This window comes from Balaenoptera musculus, chromosome 5 (genome assembly GCF_009873245.2).
Source record: "Balaenoptera musculus isolate JJ_BM4_2016_0621 chromosome 5, mBalMus1.pri.v3, whole genome shotgun sequence".
Lineage (NCBI taxonomy): Eukaryota > Metazoa > Chordata > Mammalia > Artiodactyla > Balaenopteridae > Balaenoptera > Balaenoptera musculus.
The window spans coordinates 50,772,581-50,793,950 of NC_045789.1; the positions used below are offsets into that span (position 1 = coordinate 50,772,581).

General features: G+C 39.9%; 1 protein-coding gene and 1 pseudogene across 3 annotated transcripts; one reads left to right on the plus strand and one right to left on the minus strand.

The window, feature by feature from the left end:
• Positions 1 to 2,919: 2,919 nt before the first annotated feature.
• LOC118896104 (cytochrome c oxidase assembly protein COX18, mitochondrial) lies at positions 2,920 to 16,151 on the plus strand. Of its 3 annotated transcripts, none has more exons than XM_036853878.1 (6): positions 2,920 to 3,365; positions 3,960 to 4,060; positions 6,105 to 6,268; positions 6,967 to 7,091; positions 8,688 to 8,795; positions 15,662 to 16,151. In XM_036853878.1, the coding sequence occupies exons 1-6, from the start codon at positions 3,024 to 3,026 to the stop codon at positions 15,671 to 15,673; spliced, it is 852 nt and encodes a 283-aa protein (XP_036709773.1). In that variant the 5' UTR covers positions 2,920 to 3,023; the 3' UTR covers positions 15,674 to 16,151. The 3 variants fall into 3 exon arrangements, with proteins under 3 accessions (XP_036709773.1, XP_036709771.1, XP_036709772.1); XM_036853876.1 differs by lacking the exon at positions 15,662 to 16,151 and adding an exon at positions 13,304 to 13,757; XM_036853877.1 differs by lacking the exon at positions 15,662 to 16,151 and adding an exon at positions 13,304 to 13,757 and having other exon boundaries at positions 6,970 to 7,091.
• LOC118896105 lies at positions 8,814 to 11,277 on the minus strand (annotated as a pseudogene).
• Positions 16,152 to 21,370: the final 5,219 nt, after the last annotated feature.

Sequence of the window (21,370 nt, forward strand, 5' to 3'; positions counted from 1 at the left end):
TATCAAAGGAAAACCATTACACTGTTTTTCATTGCTAATATGGAGATTCAGTATTCCAGTACTCAATGTATTTTTACTTTAGATAAATGTATCTATTCAGATGTCTTTTAATGTTAACGTTTGGGACACTTACATTATACTTTGTAAATTCTGGATGCTCCTGAATCTCTTTAGAAATATATATATCCTATTGATAAATGCTTAAACAAGTCACAACACTCAATTAACTGGTGTTCTTGTGAATCAACTGGTGTTAATTCCAGGTGACTGGAATTTAGGGTGAGAGCACCATTAGTGCTTTAATACTTAATCTACTGTGTTACACACCTTGATTGCAAAAATACCATCACTTACCATTTTGGGTAAGTGAATATAGAGAAAAGTGTGCCACTGTGGCTTAGAAATTCTTAGAAATAAGAATTTCTTTATGTGACACTTGGAATGTAGGACTAATAGATGTGTTACAAGGGGTCTCATATTAGACTTCTACCTTTAAATGAATTCATACTTTTGAAAAGTAAAAGCCAATTTTGCATGCTCAATAGTTAAAAATCAGTGATAAGATAATACGAGAGGATATTTTTTAATGAGAGAAAAAAGCTAATTCTACATTAGGTATCTTTGGTTTTAAAAAGTAATGTATTAAAGAAGTAGGAAAAAGAGAAGAAATTAAATCTGATTCCCAGGGAACACTTTAACAATTCCTTGTGAAAATATCCTTTAAAGTCAAACATTTCAGAAGGCATATATGGGAAATGAGAAATTTAAATGACTGTACATATATACAGTTTATGTATAATAGCCTACATTCATATTTTGACCTCCATTCCTATGTTCAGCACAGCGATGGATAAGAATTTCAGAAACTTTAGGAAGTAAATAAAATATATAGTCTTTGTTTTTAAGGAGTTTAAATAAAATTAAGAAAAAAGTGTGATGTAGTAAGAATAAAAGACAGGAATAGGCTAATAATGTTGAACTTTAAAAATATGTTTAGTATGTCCATTTGCAAAGTACGTGATTTCAGTTGGTTGGTTTGCCCAATATTTGCATGGTCATTTTGTACTGTACTCTGCAACTCAAAAGATACAAGGTATCACAATGTTTGTTACCAGTACATACATATACATGAGTGCTAACACTTCTTTTGCATTGGTCTTTATAATTGACATACTTTTCCTGACATTCTCTACCAAGTAGGCAGCCAGTTCTGATCATCCCCATTATCCAAATTTTAAAATGTATGTTTATGTATATGAAATTAGCAAGTTAAATATTCATAAATTTTATTTACCTCACAATATTCAAACTTAAAACAATGGAACATTTGTAAATGAGAATGTAATTTGTGACCCCAAAATGTAGCAGAAAGGGTGGACCTACACTGGTTGAAGAGGTCCCAGCCCCGACTACTGATACAGCTCAACAGAAGGAAGTCTTAGGAGTTTGAGGAATAGCTTGACAAACTCTTGATTTAAATTATATGAACAGTGAATGCATAAATATGAATTTTTCACTTTAGGATCTTTATCCTTTAATCAACTCCTTTTCTCCTGGATATCAAAAGATCAGATTCCCTAAGCTTATGTGCCACTGTGGAAGGGCCAACTCCTAATGTCATCAGTTCTCTGGGAGGAGAGGAATGCAGCAGCATAGAAGTTGCTTCTTTACTCTCACAATCTTTAGGCCAAGATATTTCCCTCTAAAGTTCCTTTCCACTTTAAATCAGTAGTCAGTAGCAACAGGTTGCTTGTTTTAACTTGACAAACGGATAGGGAGATAGACTGATAGGTTTTTACTTTTAAAAAGGAAATTCTATGTATAACATATATTGGGATGTGTGTGTTAACATTCAAAAATTCATGCATGGATTTATCAGCCAATTTGAAGGAAGATGACTTCCAGAATCCAGAGGAAAGGGTATATCTGGTACCCTTGGGTAGCTGCATAATGAAGCAAGAACAGTAGCTTCAGTTTGACATTACCCCAACATTGGTTGGAGCCTTCGTTTTAATCAACGTTTTATTCCTCACAACACAATTTGGCCTCTGGGTGTAGGGGTGACCCTTCTTTTAGGAAACTCCATGTCATTCCCGTGTTTGCTTTTGCCAGGAACAGAAAGCCAAAAATTAGTCCATGTACATTTAGCCTATTCCTTTTAATCAGAAGACACCTAATGTTGCTGTTCAGGCTCTTGAAAGCTTACATAGGATATGTGTTAAGCTCCAGTAAAGAATTCACCGCGCTGCCAGTGATAATTCCCCTTAACTCAGGAGATGGTACTTCACCCTTAACATAAGGTGTTTTGCTGCTCTTTATGATGAAAGAAAACGCTTAAGCTGGGCCTGAAGATGTCTATTAGGACAGATGAGCCAATTCTTTATACCACAGACTAAACTATGCCTAGTGCATAAAGGTTGTTGATTAAAACAATCCAGAAACACACGCCTTTCTCCAAACTGGCATTTCAGCAACATGTTGACTCCTGGGTAGTATAATCTATCTCAATCTCTAGCGGAAGCAATTGGGGCGCACAAAAAGACGTGGGGGACTACCTCCTGATCACATAAGGTTAAAACTTAAACCGTGACCCGATTAGTTTAAGTGAAAAAGAACGGAAAGGCACAACCCGAAGACCAACTTTCCAAGGTGAGCGCTTCCCAGAAAACACCTCTCCCGGCCCCGGGCAGCAAGCCCCGCCCCGGGCAGTAAGCCCCGCCCCCGACTCTGCAATTCCGGTCGAGCCTCTGAGGAGCTCCACCGGAGCAGCGCGAAAGTTTCGCGTGTGCGCAGTAGGCTTGCTTAGTGCCGCGTGGGAAAGGCGGGACTTCCCTACCTCCTGCGTCATCTCTACTGCGACGCAAGACGTCACTGGTGTGACTGGGGAAGTCAATTATGGCTGCCGGCGGGCTCCCGCCATCTTTACGCCCGGGGTCGCCGGCGCATGCGCGTAGCGGCCTCGGCGGAGCGGTAGGCGCAGCTAGTCCGTGTCGTCCGCGTGCTGGATACAGTAGTGTGCAGAGATGCTGTGTCGGCTGAGCGTTAGGTGGCTGCAGCCGCGGCCTGCCCTGCAGCTCCGGGGCTTGGGCCCACCGGCCGCACCGGCCCCCACCGGCGGCCCCAAGCCCTCGGCTCTGCCATTGTGGGCGGTGGCATCAGTCTCTGCAGTTGGCCCGAGTGGCGCGGGTGGCTGGTACGAAGCCCTGGCTACGTCGGCGCCGGTGCAGGGCGCCGAGGACGTGCTGCTCTTTGCGCACACAGCCTCGGGCCTGCCCTGGTGGGGCAGCATTCTCCTCACCACCGTGGCCCTGCGCGGCGCTGTCACGCTTCCCCTGGCCGCCTACCAGCACTACATCCTGGCCAAGGTGAGGGGCGCCGAGCCGTGCGTGGACCCGGTTCGGTGGTGAGGAGTGGTCGACGTCTACCCGGGGCTTAAGGTCGCCAGGTACTCCCGGAGTGCTTGGTGTTAGTCATCAGTACCAGTAAGGCAGTGAGCTACTTTACAAAAAGGAATTAACACAGGGCAGAAGTAAATGCAATTTTTGGTGGCTCTGTGACTGCCACAGAGCATATTGACTCTTAATAGACTTCTGTTTCCTCAGTTGACATTACTGGGAAATCCAGGAATTGAAACATTAAAGTGCAGAGTGTAGTTCTTATATAATCCTTATGATAACCCTGTGAAGTAGGTGCTGATATACGTTTTATATATGAGAGAACAGGACTTTAGAGGTTAAATAATTTGTCCAAGATCATACTGATGTACAAGATGGAGTTTGAATTTGGTTGCAACTGAGGAAATCTTAAATTAACATCTTATACGCAGACTTAGGGTTTCTTGACATGACCAGTAAACCACATTTTTAAATGAGCTGAGGGGATAGAGAGTGAAATTATGAATGGTTATGAATAAAGATCTTTTATGTTCTCATAACAAAGTCTACTTTTTCTTTAGCTAGGTGGAAAATTTGCAGCCAGAAATAAAAAACATTGCAAGGCATCTTAACCAAGAAGTTGCAGTTCGTGCAAATCAGTTGGGGTGGTCCAAAAGAGCTGCCAGGTAAGCTAATTCTGTGCATATAAGACCATGAAAATATATATACATATATATAATGTATAAGTGATATTTATTATAGGTTTTGGTATTCTGTAGCTTTAGCAGCAAAGTAGTTCTTTTTTCTCTTTAATATTTTAATAAGTTTATGTGGCATGGTAGTTTTATATACTAGACTGAAAGCAAAAAAAATAAGAGAAACAAGAAGAGAGAGTTCCTTGTCCTTAAGGGACTTCAGGCTACTGAAAAAGACAGACACGTAATCAAATAATGACTGAACTAAGTACTGTACCAAAGATTATGTACAAGAGTTGGGTCATCACGGAAAGTCAGGAAAGGCTTCACAGGATGATACTGTGACAGTTGTTGGGATTTTAGTCAACAAATGATACAGGTTATTTACAAACTTGACCTTTTGACAACATATAGCAGGTAGTAGCCCAAAGGAATGGGGAGGTAGAAAGTATGAATGCCATGGTAAAAGCAGCTGGATAGGCAAGGTGTTGTCATTCTGCTGTGGTTACCCTGTGTAGTTGTCTGCCTGGGCTCTTAGAAAGCCCTTGCCCAAGGGTGCTTGACCATGGCACCGTTCTATGCCTGCAGTCATCCACTAGGAACTTCTAAGTCCACCTCCTTCTATCAGCCTAGCTAGTTCTGCTTAGTCAGTGTCCCAAATTCTGATCCTTACTAGACTGTGACAAAGTGTTCACCAGTTCACAGCAATGAGAAGAATAAGGGTTTTTTAGTATGAATATGTAATATATATATATAGCTCTCCATATATTTTCATCTATATAGGTGTAAATTGGCCAACTATCTTCAGTATGAAATTGTGTTCCTCTTATATAGAGTTAAAAAGACCTGACATTTAAAAAAAATCATTTTTACAGCTTAATGTCTTTACTTGCTAAAATAGAAAGTTGGTAAACCTATAGTTTTGAAGTTTTACTGATCAGGGAAATCTGAGGACTACAGCTCTAGACCAGAAGAACAGATTAGTAGCTGCTCACCTGGGTTGTAAATGCAGCCTAGACAAGACTGTGGCACCTTGCTTATGCAGCACCGGCAGGATGATTGTCCAGACACATCCTTAAACAGATGAGTGGCTTTCTAGGAAGACATATCTGAGGTTTCCTGCATTTTCAATGGAGCTGGGTTTTGAAGCGTGAAAGGGAGGTTGTCAGGTGAACAGCCAGGAAACTGGGCAGTCCACACAGATGATATAATAACTTCCAAAGGCATGCTGATGTGGAAGTCTGATTTGTTGGATGACCCCAGTCATTCGAGGGACCAGAATATACAGGTGTCTAAAGAAGAGTAACAGGAAATAAAGTTGGAAAAGTAGGCAGAGGCTGAGTTACAAAGAGCCTGCAATGTCTCCGTATACTGTCTTAATTCAGTACATTATAATTTGATTAAATTCAACAAACCTATTGAAAACCAGCCTTGTACAAAACATGCTATGAGAGATTTAAAGAAGACCCAATACTATAGTCTAGAAAGTGGGACTTAGGAACAGAAATAACTAATATGGTTAATAGAGAAACAGAGTAAGAAAGTCTTTATGAAAGAGTTGATTGAAGAGTGAAGACCATTTTGACGGGCCAAGAGCATACACAGTACAGAACCACATTGCAAGGTATGTTCGGGGATCAAGTGATTGGCTGGAGTGGAGAGATACGAGTAAAATGTGCTTTCACCTCTAGTATTTGTGATTTAAATTGTGGTCATACCATGTTAGTAGTGAAATTTCCCTCCTCAAAGCCTAGTTTGCCAGAGATCACCAGAAGCAAAGACTGTAGTCTGACAGTGTCAGATTTATCAAATTGTTAATGCAATTTGCGTACATTGCAAAAGAACTTTGAGTAAAAGGCTTTATTTGCCTTTTGTTTAGGCAGCCCCGTGGTATAGCTTACGACAACCAAAAATCCTGCATAAATCCTTTAGCCAGTAACCACAGCACGGGTGTGTTTGTGCTGTGGGGATGAAGCACTGCTAGTAGTCAAATGACATTTTCTCCTTTCCCTTTTTCCCTCTTCCCTCAAACTAGGCTCACTTATCTAAAGACTATGCGGAGGCTTGTTTCAGAGCTGTATGTTCGGGATAACTGCCACCCTTTCAAAGCCACTGTGTTGGTCTGGATTCAGCTTCCAATGTGGATATTCATGTCTGTTGCTCTCCGGAATTTTAGCACAGGGGCCACACATTCAGAAGGTAGTTATTATTGAAGTCTGTTTCCCCTGAATACGTTTTCTAATAACATTGTCTTTGTACTCTTAAAAAAAAGAAAAAACCAAGCAAAAAATAAAAAACATCCATACTTCTCATAACTAGAATACACTTTTATCATCTCCCTTACAAGGATATAGAATTTAAAATATTAAGTGTAAAGCAAACTAGCTGTGTTGAGAAAACAAATCAATCTAGGAAGGACGTCACTAGTACTGCTTCTAGGAGGTCATGATAAAATTAGTGTTATAATTCCATAATACGTTTTCCTGGCCAAGAATTTTTTCTATTTATAAATTTAAGAAGCCAGAAAAGCTTTCACAGTTATAAGTGTAAACATTAATTAAGAAAGGTTATAAACTAAAGGGCTTGTTTTTTACTTTCATTTAAAGGCATTTCTAACCAGAAAGTAATCTAAATAGACTTGAAAGAAAGTCTAATTTTTAAAATTTTTTAAATTTAAGTCTGAAAAGATTACTGCTACGTATCTTTATTGTCTCTACATCTGTTTACTACAGAAAGCTTCTTGCCTCTTTCTCAGTACAGGAAGAACTAACTTATGTTGTGGAATGAAAATAACCTAAATAAAAAGTGCAGATCTTTAGTGTGAGGAACACCTTATTGGAATTACTTCCCTCTGCTCTTTTAGAAATTCTTTTGTTTTACTTATAAAAATGTTTCAGCAGGTTTTTCTGTTCAGGAGCAGTTAGCTACCGGTGGGGTCCTATGGTTTCCTGACCTCACTGCCCTGGATTCCACTTGGATTCTGCCTGTCTCCATTGGTGTCATCAATTTATTAATAGTGGAGGTCAGTGGTTTTAACTGAGATTTGCTTGCCATTTAAATCATTGGGGTTTTTGTTGTTGCTGTTCTGACCTCAAATGTAAACGTATTTGAGTTGGTGGTGATAGCTCTGAGCTAAAATTGGGACTCCTTAGTTTTGGTCGCTGATCAGCTGTTGATAAACTGTCTTAGGCCAGTTCCTTAACATCTCTGGGGGTCAGAATGCTCATAATTAAAATAAGAGAGCTGAATTAGAACATTTCCAAAATGTCGTTTAGCTTTAAAATTATATGATTCTAATACATACAGTTTTGTGATTTGCTTTTTGGTAAAGACAGCAGTTAAGATGCCTAATGAATCTGGTTTTCTTCCCACAATATATTGATGTTTTGTATATATGTTTAATATGTCATTTGTAGGTGGTCAGTACCTGACTGCCATTTTTTAGTTACACAACCTTAGAAAAGTCATAGAACTTCTTTATAAGATGGAGTGGAGAAACATACATATAAAATATGACCCCTATTCCATAAAGAACTGTTCTCAGACTCTGAGTAGAACATAGACTCTTTGAGCTAGAAGAAACCTTAGAAAAGACCTAACTCAGTTGAGATTTCACAGACCTCATATCCACTGCTCTCTGTTTGGGAAATCTAATACACCCCTTATTTTTTCAGACGAGAAAAGTGAGGATGATACTCTGAGGTCTTGGGTGAAGTTTTCCTGAGGAAAGACTCTATGTGTAGTCTAAGTGTGTTAGCCTAAGAGCATCTAGCACAGTTCTGTTAACGTGGTTGGTAATTAGTGAATGTTTCTTAGAAAGAAAGAATCGATAACACAGGGTCACAGTGAATAGTGTCAGTCCTCTAGTCTTTCTTTTATTCCATCTAACGACCCAGAATGCAAAAGTTTAATAAAAGCCTGTTCTTACTTAACATTCACCATGTGCCAGGCACTATTGTAAGCAATTTACATGAATTAACTCATTTACTTCTTAAAATAATCCTGTGATGTCGGTGCTACTATTACCCCCATTTTAAGGTGCAGAAGGTAAGGCACAGAAAGGTTGAGTAACTTGTGCAAAGTCACATAACCACTGAATGCAGGGCTGCCTTGTGAATCTAGGTAGTTTGAGTGTAGAATCTGTGCTCGTAATCATTAAGTTATGCTGCCTCTTAAATAAGTAATTCATAAACCATAACTGCCTTTCCTAGCCTTGGTTCTTTTCCGTACTCCACGTAGACAGATCACAAACCTTTGAGATACCTGTTAAGTTCCTTCTTTATGCCAGGTCCTGTGTTTAGGTGCTAAAAAACAAGGACAGGGATTCATACATAATACCTATCTTGAAGGGACTTCAGTTTTACACACAATCTTTAAAAAACATTGACTTGTAAAAATTGTGCTGTGATACTGTTTAGTATAGATGAATCTCTTTATTGCTGTTATTTAAAGTTCCATTTAAGAATTGTACATAAATTTGTCAGTTTTATTTTTAATTTTTATTGCTTTTCTTAAAATATAGGTAGAGGCCAGTCAAAAATCAGTTTGTATTTTAAAGCTTGTCTCATTTAATGTGCATTTCAATAATCAGCATGTGTTATATATTCTACCCCTTCAGATTTTTGCTCTGCAAAAAATTGGAATGTCTCGTTTCCAGACATATATTACGTACTTTGTTCGTGCAGTATCAGTGTTGATGATTCCAATTGCAGCGACAGTACCTTCAGTGAGTAAGCACCAGTATTGCGCGAAGCATGTGCTAAATATAAATCTTCTGTTTCTAGCTTAGACTGGCTGGGATTCTGCCTCTTCTATTGAGCTTCCTCAATCCCTTACTGGTTTCTGGGTTTCTGTAGTAACGAATCTACTGTCTCTATCACCAAGTGACATCTGAATATTTCTTGGGGGATTGGTTAATCTTCCTTTACGTGAATGTGTCTTAACCCTCCTATTAAACCAAACTCCATTTTCCTCTTTTTTTTTTCTTTTTTTTTTTTAATCTTGAAAAGTACGTGACACAGTACTATGAACGTAGTATTTGCTGTTTGATTAACTGATATATTGAATTCTTTCTGTCTTCATAGACTAGTCCAAGGAATTTTAGCACTGAAAAAAGAAACAAAACTTTGTGCTAGGTTTGTATGGGTTCATATGTAATATTGTTTAATCTCATAACAGTTTTATGAGATACGTATACTTGTCCCTATTTATATGTAATTAAACTTTTATAGAAATAGAAAAAGAAATGTTATATTTGCAGTTATTTCATATTTTTAGCCTTTTGCTTCCATGGATACTTTAGTGCTAAGATGGGTAAAGCTATGTCAGGTATAGAGCTGTCTTAGCTCAGAGCCAACACATAGACCATAAAGTAGTAGTCATTTGTTGCTGGTAGTTAGAGTTATATCATTTATATAAAAGTACTTTATAGGACTTGTCTTAGGAATCTGAAATAGTATGTTTCATCATAAAAAATGTGAATTAAATGTTTGTTTTTTTTAAGACACATTTATTCAGCATCATGATCAGACTATTACATTTAGCAATCAATAGCATGGGTGCAAAAAAAAAAAAAAGTCACAGTGAAAACCTTTGTTGGACTGCTTTACACTTTCCACAGAACAGAAACTGAAATACCCTGTTACACACTTAAGTCACAAATACAGTCCTCGAGTTTTTTTGCCCATACACATGAGTATTGTCTAAAACATGTCTTCTTTGTAGCATCTAGGCCCTGCTACCACTGTGCTTGGCTGAGTTCACAAATCTGTTGTACCCTGTAGCTTCCCTGTCACTTCTCTGCCTCTCCTCTCCTGCTAAGCTTTGTTTCCTGGCAGTAATTAAAACCTTCTGCCACTGCCATAGCTCCTGCTGCTGCTGGAACCACCATAGCCACCTTGGTTTTATCGTTTGACGAAGTACTGGCCTCCACCACCATAGAGGCGAGAACTTTTGCCTCCAAAGTTTCCTCCTTTCATCAGTCCAGAATTTGAAGATTGACTGTTGTAAATGCCAGAATCATTGTAGCTTCCGCCACCCCTGAAATTGCTTCCGTCATTATCAAATCCATTATAGCCATCCCCACTGCCACCATAGCCACCACCACCATGGCTGCCACCAAAGGCATCTCGACCACTGAAGTTTCCTCCACCACCAGAGTTGTCATTCCCACCAAAACCACCGCCACGACCACCACCAAAGTTTCCAGAACCACTTCGACCTCTTTGGCTGGATGAAGCACTAGCCTTCTCTTGCTGAGATAGGGCTTTCCATACTTCACAGCTGTGGCCATTCACAGTGTGGTATTTCTGAATGACAATCTTGTCTATGGAGTCATGGTCACCAAAGGTTACGAAAAGCAAAGTCTCTCTTTTTGCCACTGCCTTGGTTAGTCATGATTTCAGTCACTTCAGTTTTCCCGTACTGTTCAGAATAATCTCTTTGGTGATGTTCTTCAGTGTCTTCTTTAATGCCACCAACAAAAATCTTTTTCACAGTGAAGTGGGCACCAGGTCTTTGAGAGTCTTCTCTTGAGACGGCCCTCTTTGGTTCCCCAACTCTCCCATCCACCTCGTGTGGCCTTGCCTTCATGGCTGCATCCACCTTCTCCACAGTGGCATACGTGACAACCCCGAAGCCTCTGGAGCGCCTGGTGTTTGGATCCCTCGTTACCACACAATCTGGGAGCGTTCCCCTTTGCTGAAAATGGCTCCCCAGACTCTCATCGGCTGTTTCAAAGCTCAAACCTCCGATGAAGAGCTTCTGCAGGTGTTTGGGCTCTTTGGGAGACTCCGACTTAGACATGACGGCAGTAGATGGGGGAGACTTCAACGAAGCTTACTTGGCGGTGTCCATGGGCTCAATGAAATGTTAAATGTTTTGAAGCTGTCACTTAGACATAGTACCATCATTAATCCTGTGTAAAATAAGTTTCCTTGTTTCTAAAATAGACACCATAATGTCTGTGAGAATTAAGGAAATGACAAGTGTCTGTTATAGTACTTTTCATGTAATGATAATATTGTTATAAAATACTCTGTAAAAACAGAACAATACAAATTCACTGCATTTCTAAGGAGAAATAATACCAATTATAACTGAGGAAACCCCCAGATCAAGTAAAATAGGAGCAGTAAAGTTTTAGTGAGAGGTTGGATTCAAAGTGAGTAATAGAGATCTGAAAAACAGGGTCTTTTTTTTTTTTTTATTTAAAGCTTTTTTTTTTAACTTATTTATTTTATCTTATTTATTTTTGTCTGTGTTGGGTCTTTGTTGCTGTGGGCAGGCTTTCTCTAGTTGCAGCGAGCGGGGGCTACTCTTGGTTGCGGTGCGCAGACTTCTCATTGTGATTGTGGTGGCTTCTCTTGTTGCGGAGCACGGGCTCTAGGCGCGCAGGCTTCAGTAGTTGTGGCTTGCAGGCTCTGGAGCGCAGGCTCAGTAGTTGTGGTGCACGGGCTTAGTAGCTCCGCAGCATGCGGAATCTTCCCGGACCAGGGCTGGAACCCAGGTCCCCTGCATTGGCAGGTAGATTCTTAACCACTGCGCCACCAGGGAAGCCCTGAAAAACAGTGTCTTAAGTACCCAAAAATTCATTCCCTCAAATACAGGAAATTCTGAATTAGGTATTTCAATGTAGAGCTGATGTAGCGTCCCTGTGAAGACTTGAGAAAGGCAGCCTGCTTCTCTCTCAGTGCTGCGTCGTCCACAGCCTGTAATGGTCTTGAAGGCCGCAGGATAGTCACGATGGCCACTGGAGCTTGTTGTCTTGCGAGAATAGTAAAAAGGTTCCTCAAGCGCAGTCAGCCCCTTTCAGGACCCTTGCCGGGCGCCCCACCAAACACTGTGCTTCCATCTTAAATATGTGGCTGTGCCTAACTGCAGAAGAGGTTGGGAAGGATAGTCTTCTTTTTCTTCTTTGTAGATGGCAGTATACCCTGCTGAAAATTAGTATTTTTTTTTACTAAGGAAGAAGAATGATACTTAGTAGGCAGTTTTTAGCCTGACGTAGTTGAGGCTCAGGATACTGTTCGCTTCATGGATAAGTTTGACGATGATGGTAGTTAATATTTATTCAACATTAACATTGTACCAGGCCCTTTTAAAAATCATTTACATATATTAGTACAAATATTTCTCCCAACAATGCACTGAAGTAGGAGCTATAATAATCTCCACTTTACTGCTGAGGAAACTGAGGCACAGAGAGGATAAGTAACTCATCAAGGTTACTCATCTTTTAAGTGGCAGAGTCTAACACACTTCCAGGCCGTTTGGCTCTTACTCTTAACTACTGTGCTAACCTGCCTTTAAGGATGTATTGCTTACTGCCCTTAAAAACTTGCTCTGGAACAAATGCAGGTGCTTAATATGGGCCACATACTGTGCTTACCACTCTACCTGAATTTTCTCATTTATTCCTCACAGCATCTCTTTGAGGTGAGTACAGTTCTGTCTCCATTTTATAGAAGAGAAAACTGAAACAAGAAAAATAACGTACCCAAAGTTAAATAAATAGATTTCAAACTCAGGCAGTTTGACTCCGGGACCTGGATTCAACCACCACATGGTCTTGCCTCTGGGGACTGATTACCTTCTGATGCCAAAGAAAGGCTTGGGAAAGATGTATGTATGTACGGGAATGTTTTGAGAGGCCATAGAACTTAGTCTTTGACCTAAATAAGTCAATCTGAATGGTAGTAAAAAAGAAAGTTGAAGATAATGCTGAGACCCTTTGTCCCAGGAAAAGGCAAAGATAATGCAGTCCTGACTACGCTTAGAAACTGGTTAGTGGGAAAAATTTGCAAGATAGGTGACTGTATATAGGTCTAGGGGGGCTAAGTTTGCCATGATAAATGGCCATCCCCCCAGTAGCATACCTTCAGTGTAGCAGCCTGTCAAGACTCTTGGTGGGGAAAAAGTATGCTTAACTGCCAGAGACGGAGGTGAGATCTCTCTTGGACCTCTGCTTGGGAGCTGTTCTCTGTCATCCACTTTCTGTCATGAATACCTCTCCTTTTTGTTTCTTTTTGCTTTTGAGTCTTCCTGTCAACTTTCTTACCTGTCTGTTAGATCTGTCACAGGTATCTAATAGCTACTGAAGGTCTTGGTCAGTCCTGGTGTACTTATATTTACAGAGATTGTAATTTTTTTTTTTATTGCCTACCTATTTCTAGACACTGGTGTCCTTGGAGAACGGAGAGATGCTAACTTCCACGTCCTTTCTTCTCTTTACAGTCGCTTGTTCTCTACTGGTTATGCTCCAGCCTCATGGGCCTTGCACAGAACTTGCTGCTGCGTTCTCCTAGATTTCGCCAACTTTGTCGAATACCGTTGACCAAGTCAGATTCAGACACTCCTTATAAAGACCTCTTTGCTGCCTTTTACGCCAAGTTCATTTCAAGAAAATGACATACTTTCTAGTAATTTTGAAACAATTACAAGTTTCACTGTTAATGTATTTAGAAGATTTAGAAATTCAGATATGGTTTAATTTGCTTTTTAAAATCATCAGCTCTGTGAAGTACTGTGGATTAAGATATAATCCAGATATATTTGACAGTACTTAAAATCTTTTATGTGCTAAAAATGTAGTATGTTCAATTATATAAAAGTGGGATCAAAGTGTCGGGCCCTGTTTGTAAAATTACAACTTGCGAAAGGTGCTAGAACTTTGGAGAACAGGACTAGAGAAGTTTTATAAAATAAAAGAATCCAATGAAGTGATTCTTAAAATTTTGGGGGTGTGGAGGATCATAGACCCGTTTGATCATTTAATAAAGCCATGGTTTTCTCTTCAGAAAAGCCCTGAAACTCACAACATGGAGGCCTTTATTGACCCCCCCCTTCTGGTAATTCCTGGTTAATAAGTATTATTCTAATGGAACATACATTGATGATGAGTTAATGTGTGATTTTAAAATGAAAAGGACTTGAGATACATGCAGTGGAGTAGTCCACGCATGGAAGAAAGTACCTAGTAGGGTAGGTAGTGTTGCTTCTCAGTCTTGCTCTGAAAGGATACAAAGGGTGTACATTTCCTTTCTCTATAATTTAAGAAGTCTGGAATACAGAGCATAGAACTAAGTACTGCTAGAGCCCAAAGTAGAAAATCTTAAGCTAATCATATAGAATATGAAGGAACCCAATATCTCTGTTAATCCTTTAAGAAAGTGAAAAACTGGTACTAGGGTCAAGGTTATGCTAATTGGGAGACTCCTTTAGACCTGTACACCTTGGTATGATAATACATAACATTAAATTGGTCTGAGGATCTTATATATTACAAAATTCATAATTTCATAGCTTGGAAAAAAGGATCAAAGTAAATTTTAAAAGCTCAAAAGATCAGGATAGTATTTAGCAAGTTTTAAAAATAATGACTGAATACATGAAGATACATTAGTTACACTATTACTAGAAATTAAGTAGTAGGTGAAGAATCATCTTATTCAGCCAGAGAGCATGCATATGAACGTTGTGTATTCAGTCATTAGAGAACGTAGGTAGATCACATAATTGTGAAATAAGCTTGTGCAGAATTCTGGAGACAGAGTTGTTTGAGTCTTTCCTGTCATCTCAAAGTACAGTAGACCCTTCTGTCTCCTAGCCCCAAAGCCACAACCATTAAGAGCTTCAAACTGTCAGCAGCTAGAATCCCAACAAACAGCTGAACCAGACTTCATTAGATAAGGACTAACATAGCCACAGAGAGGGAATGATTCTGTGACTCTTGAACATATTGACTGTAGTCATTTGTGGAATACAGTTTCAAAGTAAAAAGGACTATTAGAAAACTTTGAACTTTATTTGGTAATTGTATTGCTCTTGTTAATATTGCATTGCTGTTTTGGAACTCTTATTGTCAGGTAAAATATCTAATGATGTTTACTGGTATATTTGTTTTCTGTGGATGCTGTTAACAAAATCTTTATGCTGCTTATGCACCAAGAGGAAGATGCTATTGAATGTATTTGATATTATAAGATATATGTCTTTCAAATTTTTCTTTTAAGGGATAGATTTAGGGATTGCCCCTGAGGTCCTACAAAAGAAGGTCCTCCCCACAGTTCTCCACCCGTATACTCAGAAAGCCTAGGCTTCATATCTGTTTCACCTAAGACCTTCCACAGTCTCAGTTAAGAACTGATGAAATAAAATTCATGTTTGATGGCAAGACGAGAAAAGTGTAAACATAAATTTTTTCTTTGTCCCTTTGGGCCTCCTGCCTCCCCTTTAGCAGGTATTGTGCCTCTGCATTAACCAGAGCTCTTTAGGAGATAACATTCCTTAATCTCATTAAGGGGCACTGACTCTTAGGAGATAACCTTCCTTCTTGTAAGGGACCATGATGACTCATGACCCACTATTTGCTTTGTACCTGTAGGTCTGGATCGTGTAAACTGTTAATAATACATCATTTGACATAAACTAAACCCTTTGTCTCAAAAACGTACATAACTGTGCTTTGACCGCTAATTGGCAGAACAGTCCCCGGAGCTTTCTGAAAGTCTATCTCTCAGATTATAACCCTCAAATTGGCTTGAAAATTTTCCATATTTTTCTTAAACGGTTGATGAATTTTTCTGTTGACAGGACTGTACATAAAAGCACTTTGATCCTGGTTGATTCCTGTCCATAGCAACCACAAGGCCTGGCAATTACCACAAAAAAAGAAAAACATTACCAGCTGAGGAATGGCAGCAAAAGAGATTAAACCAAGAAAGTACTTTTACACAGAAGCCTTGCCTAGTTCCTAGAGCAGTAACTTTTGCTTTGCTATAACTTGAACATGAGAGAGATCCGACACAACCGTCCCAAAGGAATATGTAACAAGAGAACCCTGTTCCCTTGTTTTCTCGCTGACTACCTTCTTGACTGCCCAGTTTTTATGTAAGTTTTGCAAGATAGTCTTACCTTTAATTGCCTTGGCCTATACTGCTGATTTTCTTCTGTAAAATCAGGACTTCTGGGTGTTTGAGAACAAAAACCTTGATGGAAAGACCTTAAAATCAAAATAAATGCTTTAAGAAAGCAGCCCGGCTTCCCTGGTGGCGCAGTGGTTAAGAATCCGCCTGCCAGTGCAGGGCACACGGGTTCGAGCCCTGGTCCAGGAAGATCCCACATGCTGTGGCGCAACTAAGCCTGTGTGCCATAACTACTGAGCCTGTGCTCTAGAGCCCGTGAGCCACAACTACTGAGCCTGTGTGCTGCAACTACTGAAGCCCGCATGTCTAGAGCCCGTGCTCCACAACGAGAGAAGCCACTGCAATGAGAAGCCTGCGCACCGCCACGAACAGTAGCCCCCGCTTGATGCAACTAGAGAAAGCCCGTGTGCAGCAACGAAGATCCAGTGCAGCCAAAAATAAATATAAATAAATAAATAATTTTTAAAAAAGCAGCCACTGTTACTGAGTTATTCTGTCTAAGGCAACAAAAAAGAAATTTCTATCCTTGAAAGTCCCTGCTAGACTCCAGGGGGCCAAGAATTTCTTGAAAAAGAAGCCTCTAGGGAAAATGCCCCATTTCTATCTTTCCTATTTTGAGAAAATTTTACGGTCATGCTCCTCTTCCTTTGTATCCCTGATATGGCAGTTATATTTGTTTTTCCTTAGTTGAGAAGGCAGCATTGTATTTAATTTAGCTTTGGTTTTTGTCTTCTGGCTAAATTGTAGCTCTCTGGGGAAACTTAAAACTGGAATATGAAATATACCTAACTATATGCCTTTCATTGCAGCTGCATTTCTGCATGTTCCAACGGTAGTACAATTGATAATTTGAGGAATTTCTTCTAATTATAACCTCAAACTTCCTGGCTTTTCTGTGAGTGATGGATGCTTCTGAGGGTAAGGAGTATTAAAAATATGAATTCTGTATCTGAGAGAATTAACAGCTTCTTATTCCATGTTATTCAAAATGTGTCCCATGTGTTGCTATAGGTAGGAAACTCCTTTTGTGGTTTCATTATAGAAGCTTCAGTTGTGCTTATATGAGTTTTCAAATACAGATGTTCCATTTTGGGATGCAAGTGAAAACCAGAAATTCCCATTTAAAATTACAGTCACAACCAAGTAGAGATTTTAAAATGAAATATCTTCTTCCTTATCTTTAACTGTCACCTATCTACATCATAATGTGTTACTTTACTTTAAAATACAGTCGGTCCTCATTATTCACAGTTTCATATTTGTGAATTCACCTATGCACTAAAATTTATTTGTAAAATGCTCGTGATGTTTTTGCTGTTACTAGCAGACATGTGGCTGCATGCTCAGAGCAGCAAAAAATGAGACCAGTGCACACATTCCCAGCAGCAGTCAAATCAAGTGACACTGCGTTTTGTTTCAGCTCTCATGCTGTAAACATGTGTCCTTCTTGTGGTCTATTTAGTGCCGTGTTTTTCTCTTTTTTACACTTTTGTTGATGATTTCTGTGTTTCAGCTGGCCCCCAAGCACTGAGTACAAAGGAGACTGTGATGCCCTCACAGAGAAAATGTGTGTTAGGTGAGCCTCTTCCCAGTGTGAGTTACGGTGCTACTGGCCGTGAGTTCAGTGTTAATGAATCAACAGTATATATTACATAAGGTGTCTTTAAACAGAAACACACAGAGGACATGATTATGTCTTGATCGGTTGATGAAATTGGTTGTTGTGACCAAAGGCTTGAAGGAACCTAACTCTGAATTTCCTCTAAGAGTGATGGGAGGCTTTATAGAACAAAACTGCCGTGAATAATGAGAATTGAATGTATTTCAGCCTATGCCACACAGTTTTTATAGTCATATGATGGTTTAAATCAGGCATCCTGAAATTGAGGACCCATGGGCCACAAATCTAGCTCGCTGCCCTTTTTTGTACAGCCTGAAAGCCGAGAGTAGTTTTTACATTCTTAAATGATTGAAAAAAAATGAAAAGATAGTATTTCGTGACACATAAAAATTATATGAAGTTCACATTTCAGTGTTTTACTGGAGCACAGCCATGTTTGTTTATGTCTTGTCTGCGGCTTTCATGCTTCAACTGCAGAGCTGAGTGGTTGTGACAGAGGTTTTATGTCACAGTACTTCATACTCTGCTCAGCACACAGATCTTAGTGATACAGTTGTAACTCCACAGCATTTCATGTGTACTGCCCTACTGCGACACTTTATTTTTTATTACCGGTTCACATCCAGTCAAAATAAGAAAAGTGGATTTCAGATGTCATACTTTTAAAGCACAGTAGAGTATGGATTATTTTGTTATTGAATTAGATGGCAAAACATTGTGTTTATTATGCAATGACACTATGGCTGCACTGAAAAAACACGACGTATGTTGACATTACCAGACATCATGATATTCCCAACTTGCAGGAAAGCGATGGTCAGAAAAAGTAGAAAATTTAAAGTGGAATATCTCATCACAGCAGAATGGATTTGAAAGAAAAACTCACAACTAATGGAAAATTCTGTTTCCTCTATACACTACCCACAGAACCCTTTTGGCCACCAAATGTGTGTGTGTGTTCTCCATACCAAGCAGTTCTCCAGTTCTTTGCAGGCACCAACTGAGTGTCCTACAATTTAGTTCAGTTCTGATACTACCTGGAGTTTTTACCTGAACTGGGTTTGCCTCTTGGTGGGTGTCCAGCCAAGAGACACGAACAAGCCAAAGATCAGGAGAAGAAAGGATTTATTACTTGCAGCAAGTAAGGAGGACACGGGGGATTTTCCAAAAGGAATGTCTCCCCGAACTGCAAAATTGGGGAAGTTTTAAGCTAAGGATATGTGCACATTCACGAAGGGGCTAGAGCAGAGGAGAATTCAGCACAGAATTGGGGCAAAGGTCGACAGTCCAAGCTCCCAAGGGTCGGAAAAGGTTAACATCATCATTCCTTAGGCTCTGACCTATCTGAGGTCTCAGTGTGTCGTTACCATCCTACACCTGGGTGGGGGCCTTAGTGCCTTCAGAACTCAAAGATGATGTATCAGATTGTTACGTATATCCCTTGAGGAGGAACTAGGACGCTTTTATCTCTGAACTGTTGTTTCTTGACTGCATTTCCTTCGTTCCTGCATCCCCTTATGATCATTGATTACAGAGACCTGTTCAAGGGCAAGCATCGTAGGCAGGCTTAGATCACAAAATGGCTTAGGGCAAAAATGGCTTCTCTTACATCAAGGAAGCCATGCCTAGTTCACCCCCTACCTTATCTGCTTACAGAGTCAGTACAGATTGCACAGTCCCACAAGACTGCCTTCCCAACACCGCCCCCCCAGACACCAATCTGAAGTATTACCTACAACCTCCGCCCGACTTGGTTGCAAATCTGGGGTTCCCATAACCCTTTCCTTCGGTTTGATAATTTGCTAGAACAGCTCACAAAACTTAGGAAAGCATTTAACTGACTATTATCCATTTATTATAAAGGATGCAACTCAGGAACAGCTAAATGGAAGGATTGCCTGGGTCAATGTATAGGGCTGGGTACACAGAGCTCCCATACTCTGCAGGCTTCATTACGTAGGCACGAGTGATTACATCATTGGTCATTGGTGATTGGATTCGGTCTCCAGCCCCTTTCCCCACCTGGGAGGTCAAGGGATGGGGCTGAAAGTTTCCATTTCAACCCTCTGATCTTGTGGTTGGTTCCTCTGGCATTCAGCCTCCATCCTTTGGTTTTCCAGGAGGGGCTTTCCAAAAATTACCTCATTACTGTAAACTCAGCTGTGTTTGAAAGGGCCTTGTTATGAATAACAAAACTCACAGCTCCTTTAGGAGCTGTTTGAGGCGCACAAAAGACAAATAGCATAACAGAAGGTCCTTCTATTGCTCTTTTCACCTAGGAAATTACAAGTGTTCTAGGAGCTCTGTGCCAGGAGGAATCATGAATGAAGACCAAATACGTATTTCTTATTATATTACAGTATCACAGGGTTTTATTTGATGAAATTAGTGGCTTTTTAATCACCACAATGGATATTTGAAATGGATTCTCATTGGTCAAATTAGTTGTATGAAGGCATTTGGATTGGTTGAGATAGTTTAGCAACATGCCTACATTTGAATGAATAGGGGATAAGAATCTGATGAGGTCTATACCTGCAACCTCAGTGATGGTCCTAAGGCTTAATCTGTGTGAGCAGTTCTGATTCCTTCCAAGGATAACAGAACCCTGCCTGTAGTAAGTCTTCATGCCAGATGTGATGAGATCACCTAAAGGACAGGGGCTGGGATTTCTTTGAGCTCAGAGCACAGAGCTGAACTTTTTGTGCCTACTTGCTAATCAGATATTTTTGTTTAATAAATGTATATGTGGTAGAGTTTAATCTGAGACTTGCTTTCATTTTAACTTGCTAGTGAAATTGGAGAGTGGGATGGGGGAACAACTAACATTCACCCCTATCAAACTCTTGAAAGAGTATCATTATCTGCCAAAAAGAACCTAACAATTTGGTATATAGCCAGATTGACTTATTTGTTAATTTTATAACCCACTATTCCCAAACTAGCTGCTATGGTGAAAGAGAAAAAAATATATATATGTATGTATATATATATATACACACACACACATATACACATATGCCTTCAAAAAGGCTTTGGAAAGACATGATGTCATCAAGATGTTCTGTGAATTGAAGTGATATTTTTAAGAACATTTTAAGAATCTTTCTAATGGTGGTAAAAGAAAATTAAAGTGGCTACCCCAAAGGGATTGGTCCCTGGAACCAGATTTCAGCGCTGGCCTGCTCTTATGAGCTAGGACACATTCAGAAATAACCCCACCAGGCTTTAGTATGTTTCTCTGAGTGGACACCAACCCCTGCAGAAGGGCACAGCTAGAGTGAATTATTTGGGAAAACACGTGGTTGCCTAAATCCATGATGCCTGATCACTGGTTCTTTCTGTCATCTATTGACTCTGGAGCTCTCCTTCTCATTCTGATCTAGGTTTCCCTTCTCTTAACTAAGCTTCCCACTGTATCCCTACTCTCCCAAACCTCTCCACTCTGCTCCTCTTATCTTCATGGTAAACAAAACTCCCCACAACTTCCACATCCTTTTCAGCTTTCTTTCCTCACTCCCCTTGTAACTCAGGATGGTAGAAAATAGGGACCTCCAATTTTTACTCATAGATTACTATCCCCTTACTCTTATGTAAAAATAACTTTCTCTTGATATACATGCCAACTGGATCTACCACTGCCTACCCTCTTTTTTTTTCTGACATCTACTGGCTGCCTGGTCACCCCTCTTATTTACTGGCTTCCTCTCTGTCTTCAGTCCTGCCATCACACTGGGTGACTTCGATAGCTAAACA

Coding starts and splice junctions, on each gene's coding strand:
- LOC118896104 (XM_036853876.1), top strand. CDS start 3,024: ATGCTGTGTCGGCTGAGCGTTAGGTGGCTGCAGCCGCGGCCTGCCCTG. Junction 4,061..6,104: donor TGGTCCAAAAGAGCTGCCAG/GTAAGCTAATTC, acceptor CCCTCAAACTAG/GCTCACTTATCTAAAGACTA. Junction 8,796..13,303: donor TTGCAGCGACAGTACCTTCA/GTGAGTAAGCAC, acceptor TTCTCTTTACAG/TCGCTTGTTCTCTACTGGTT.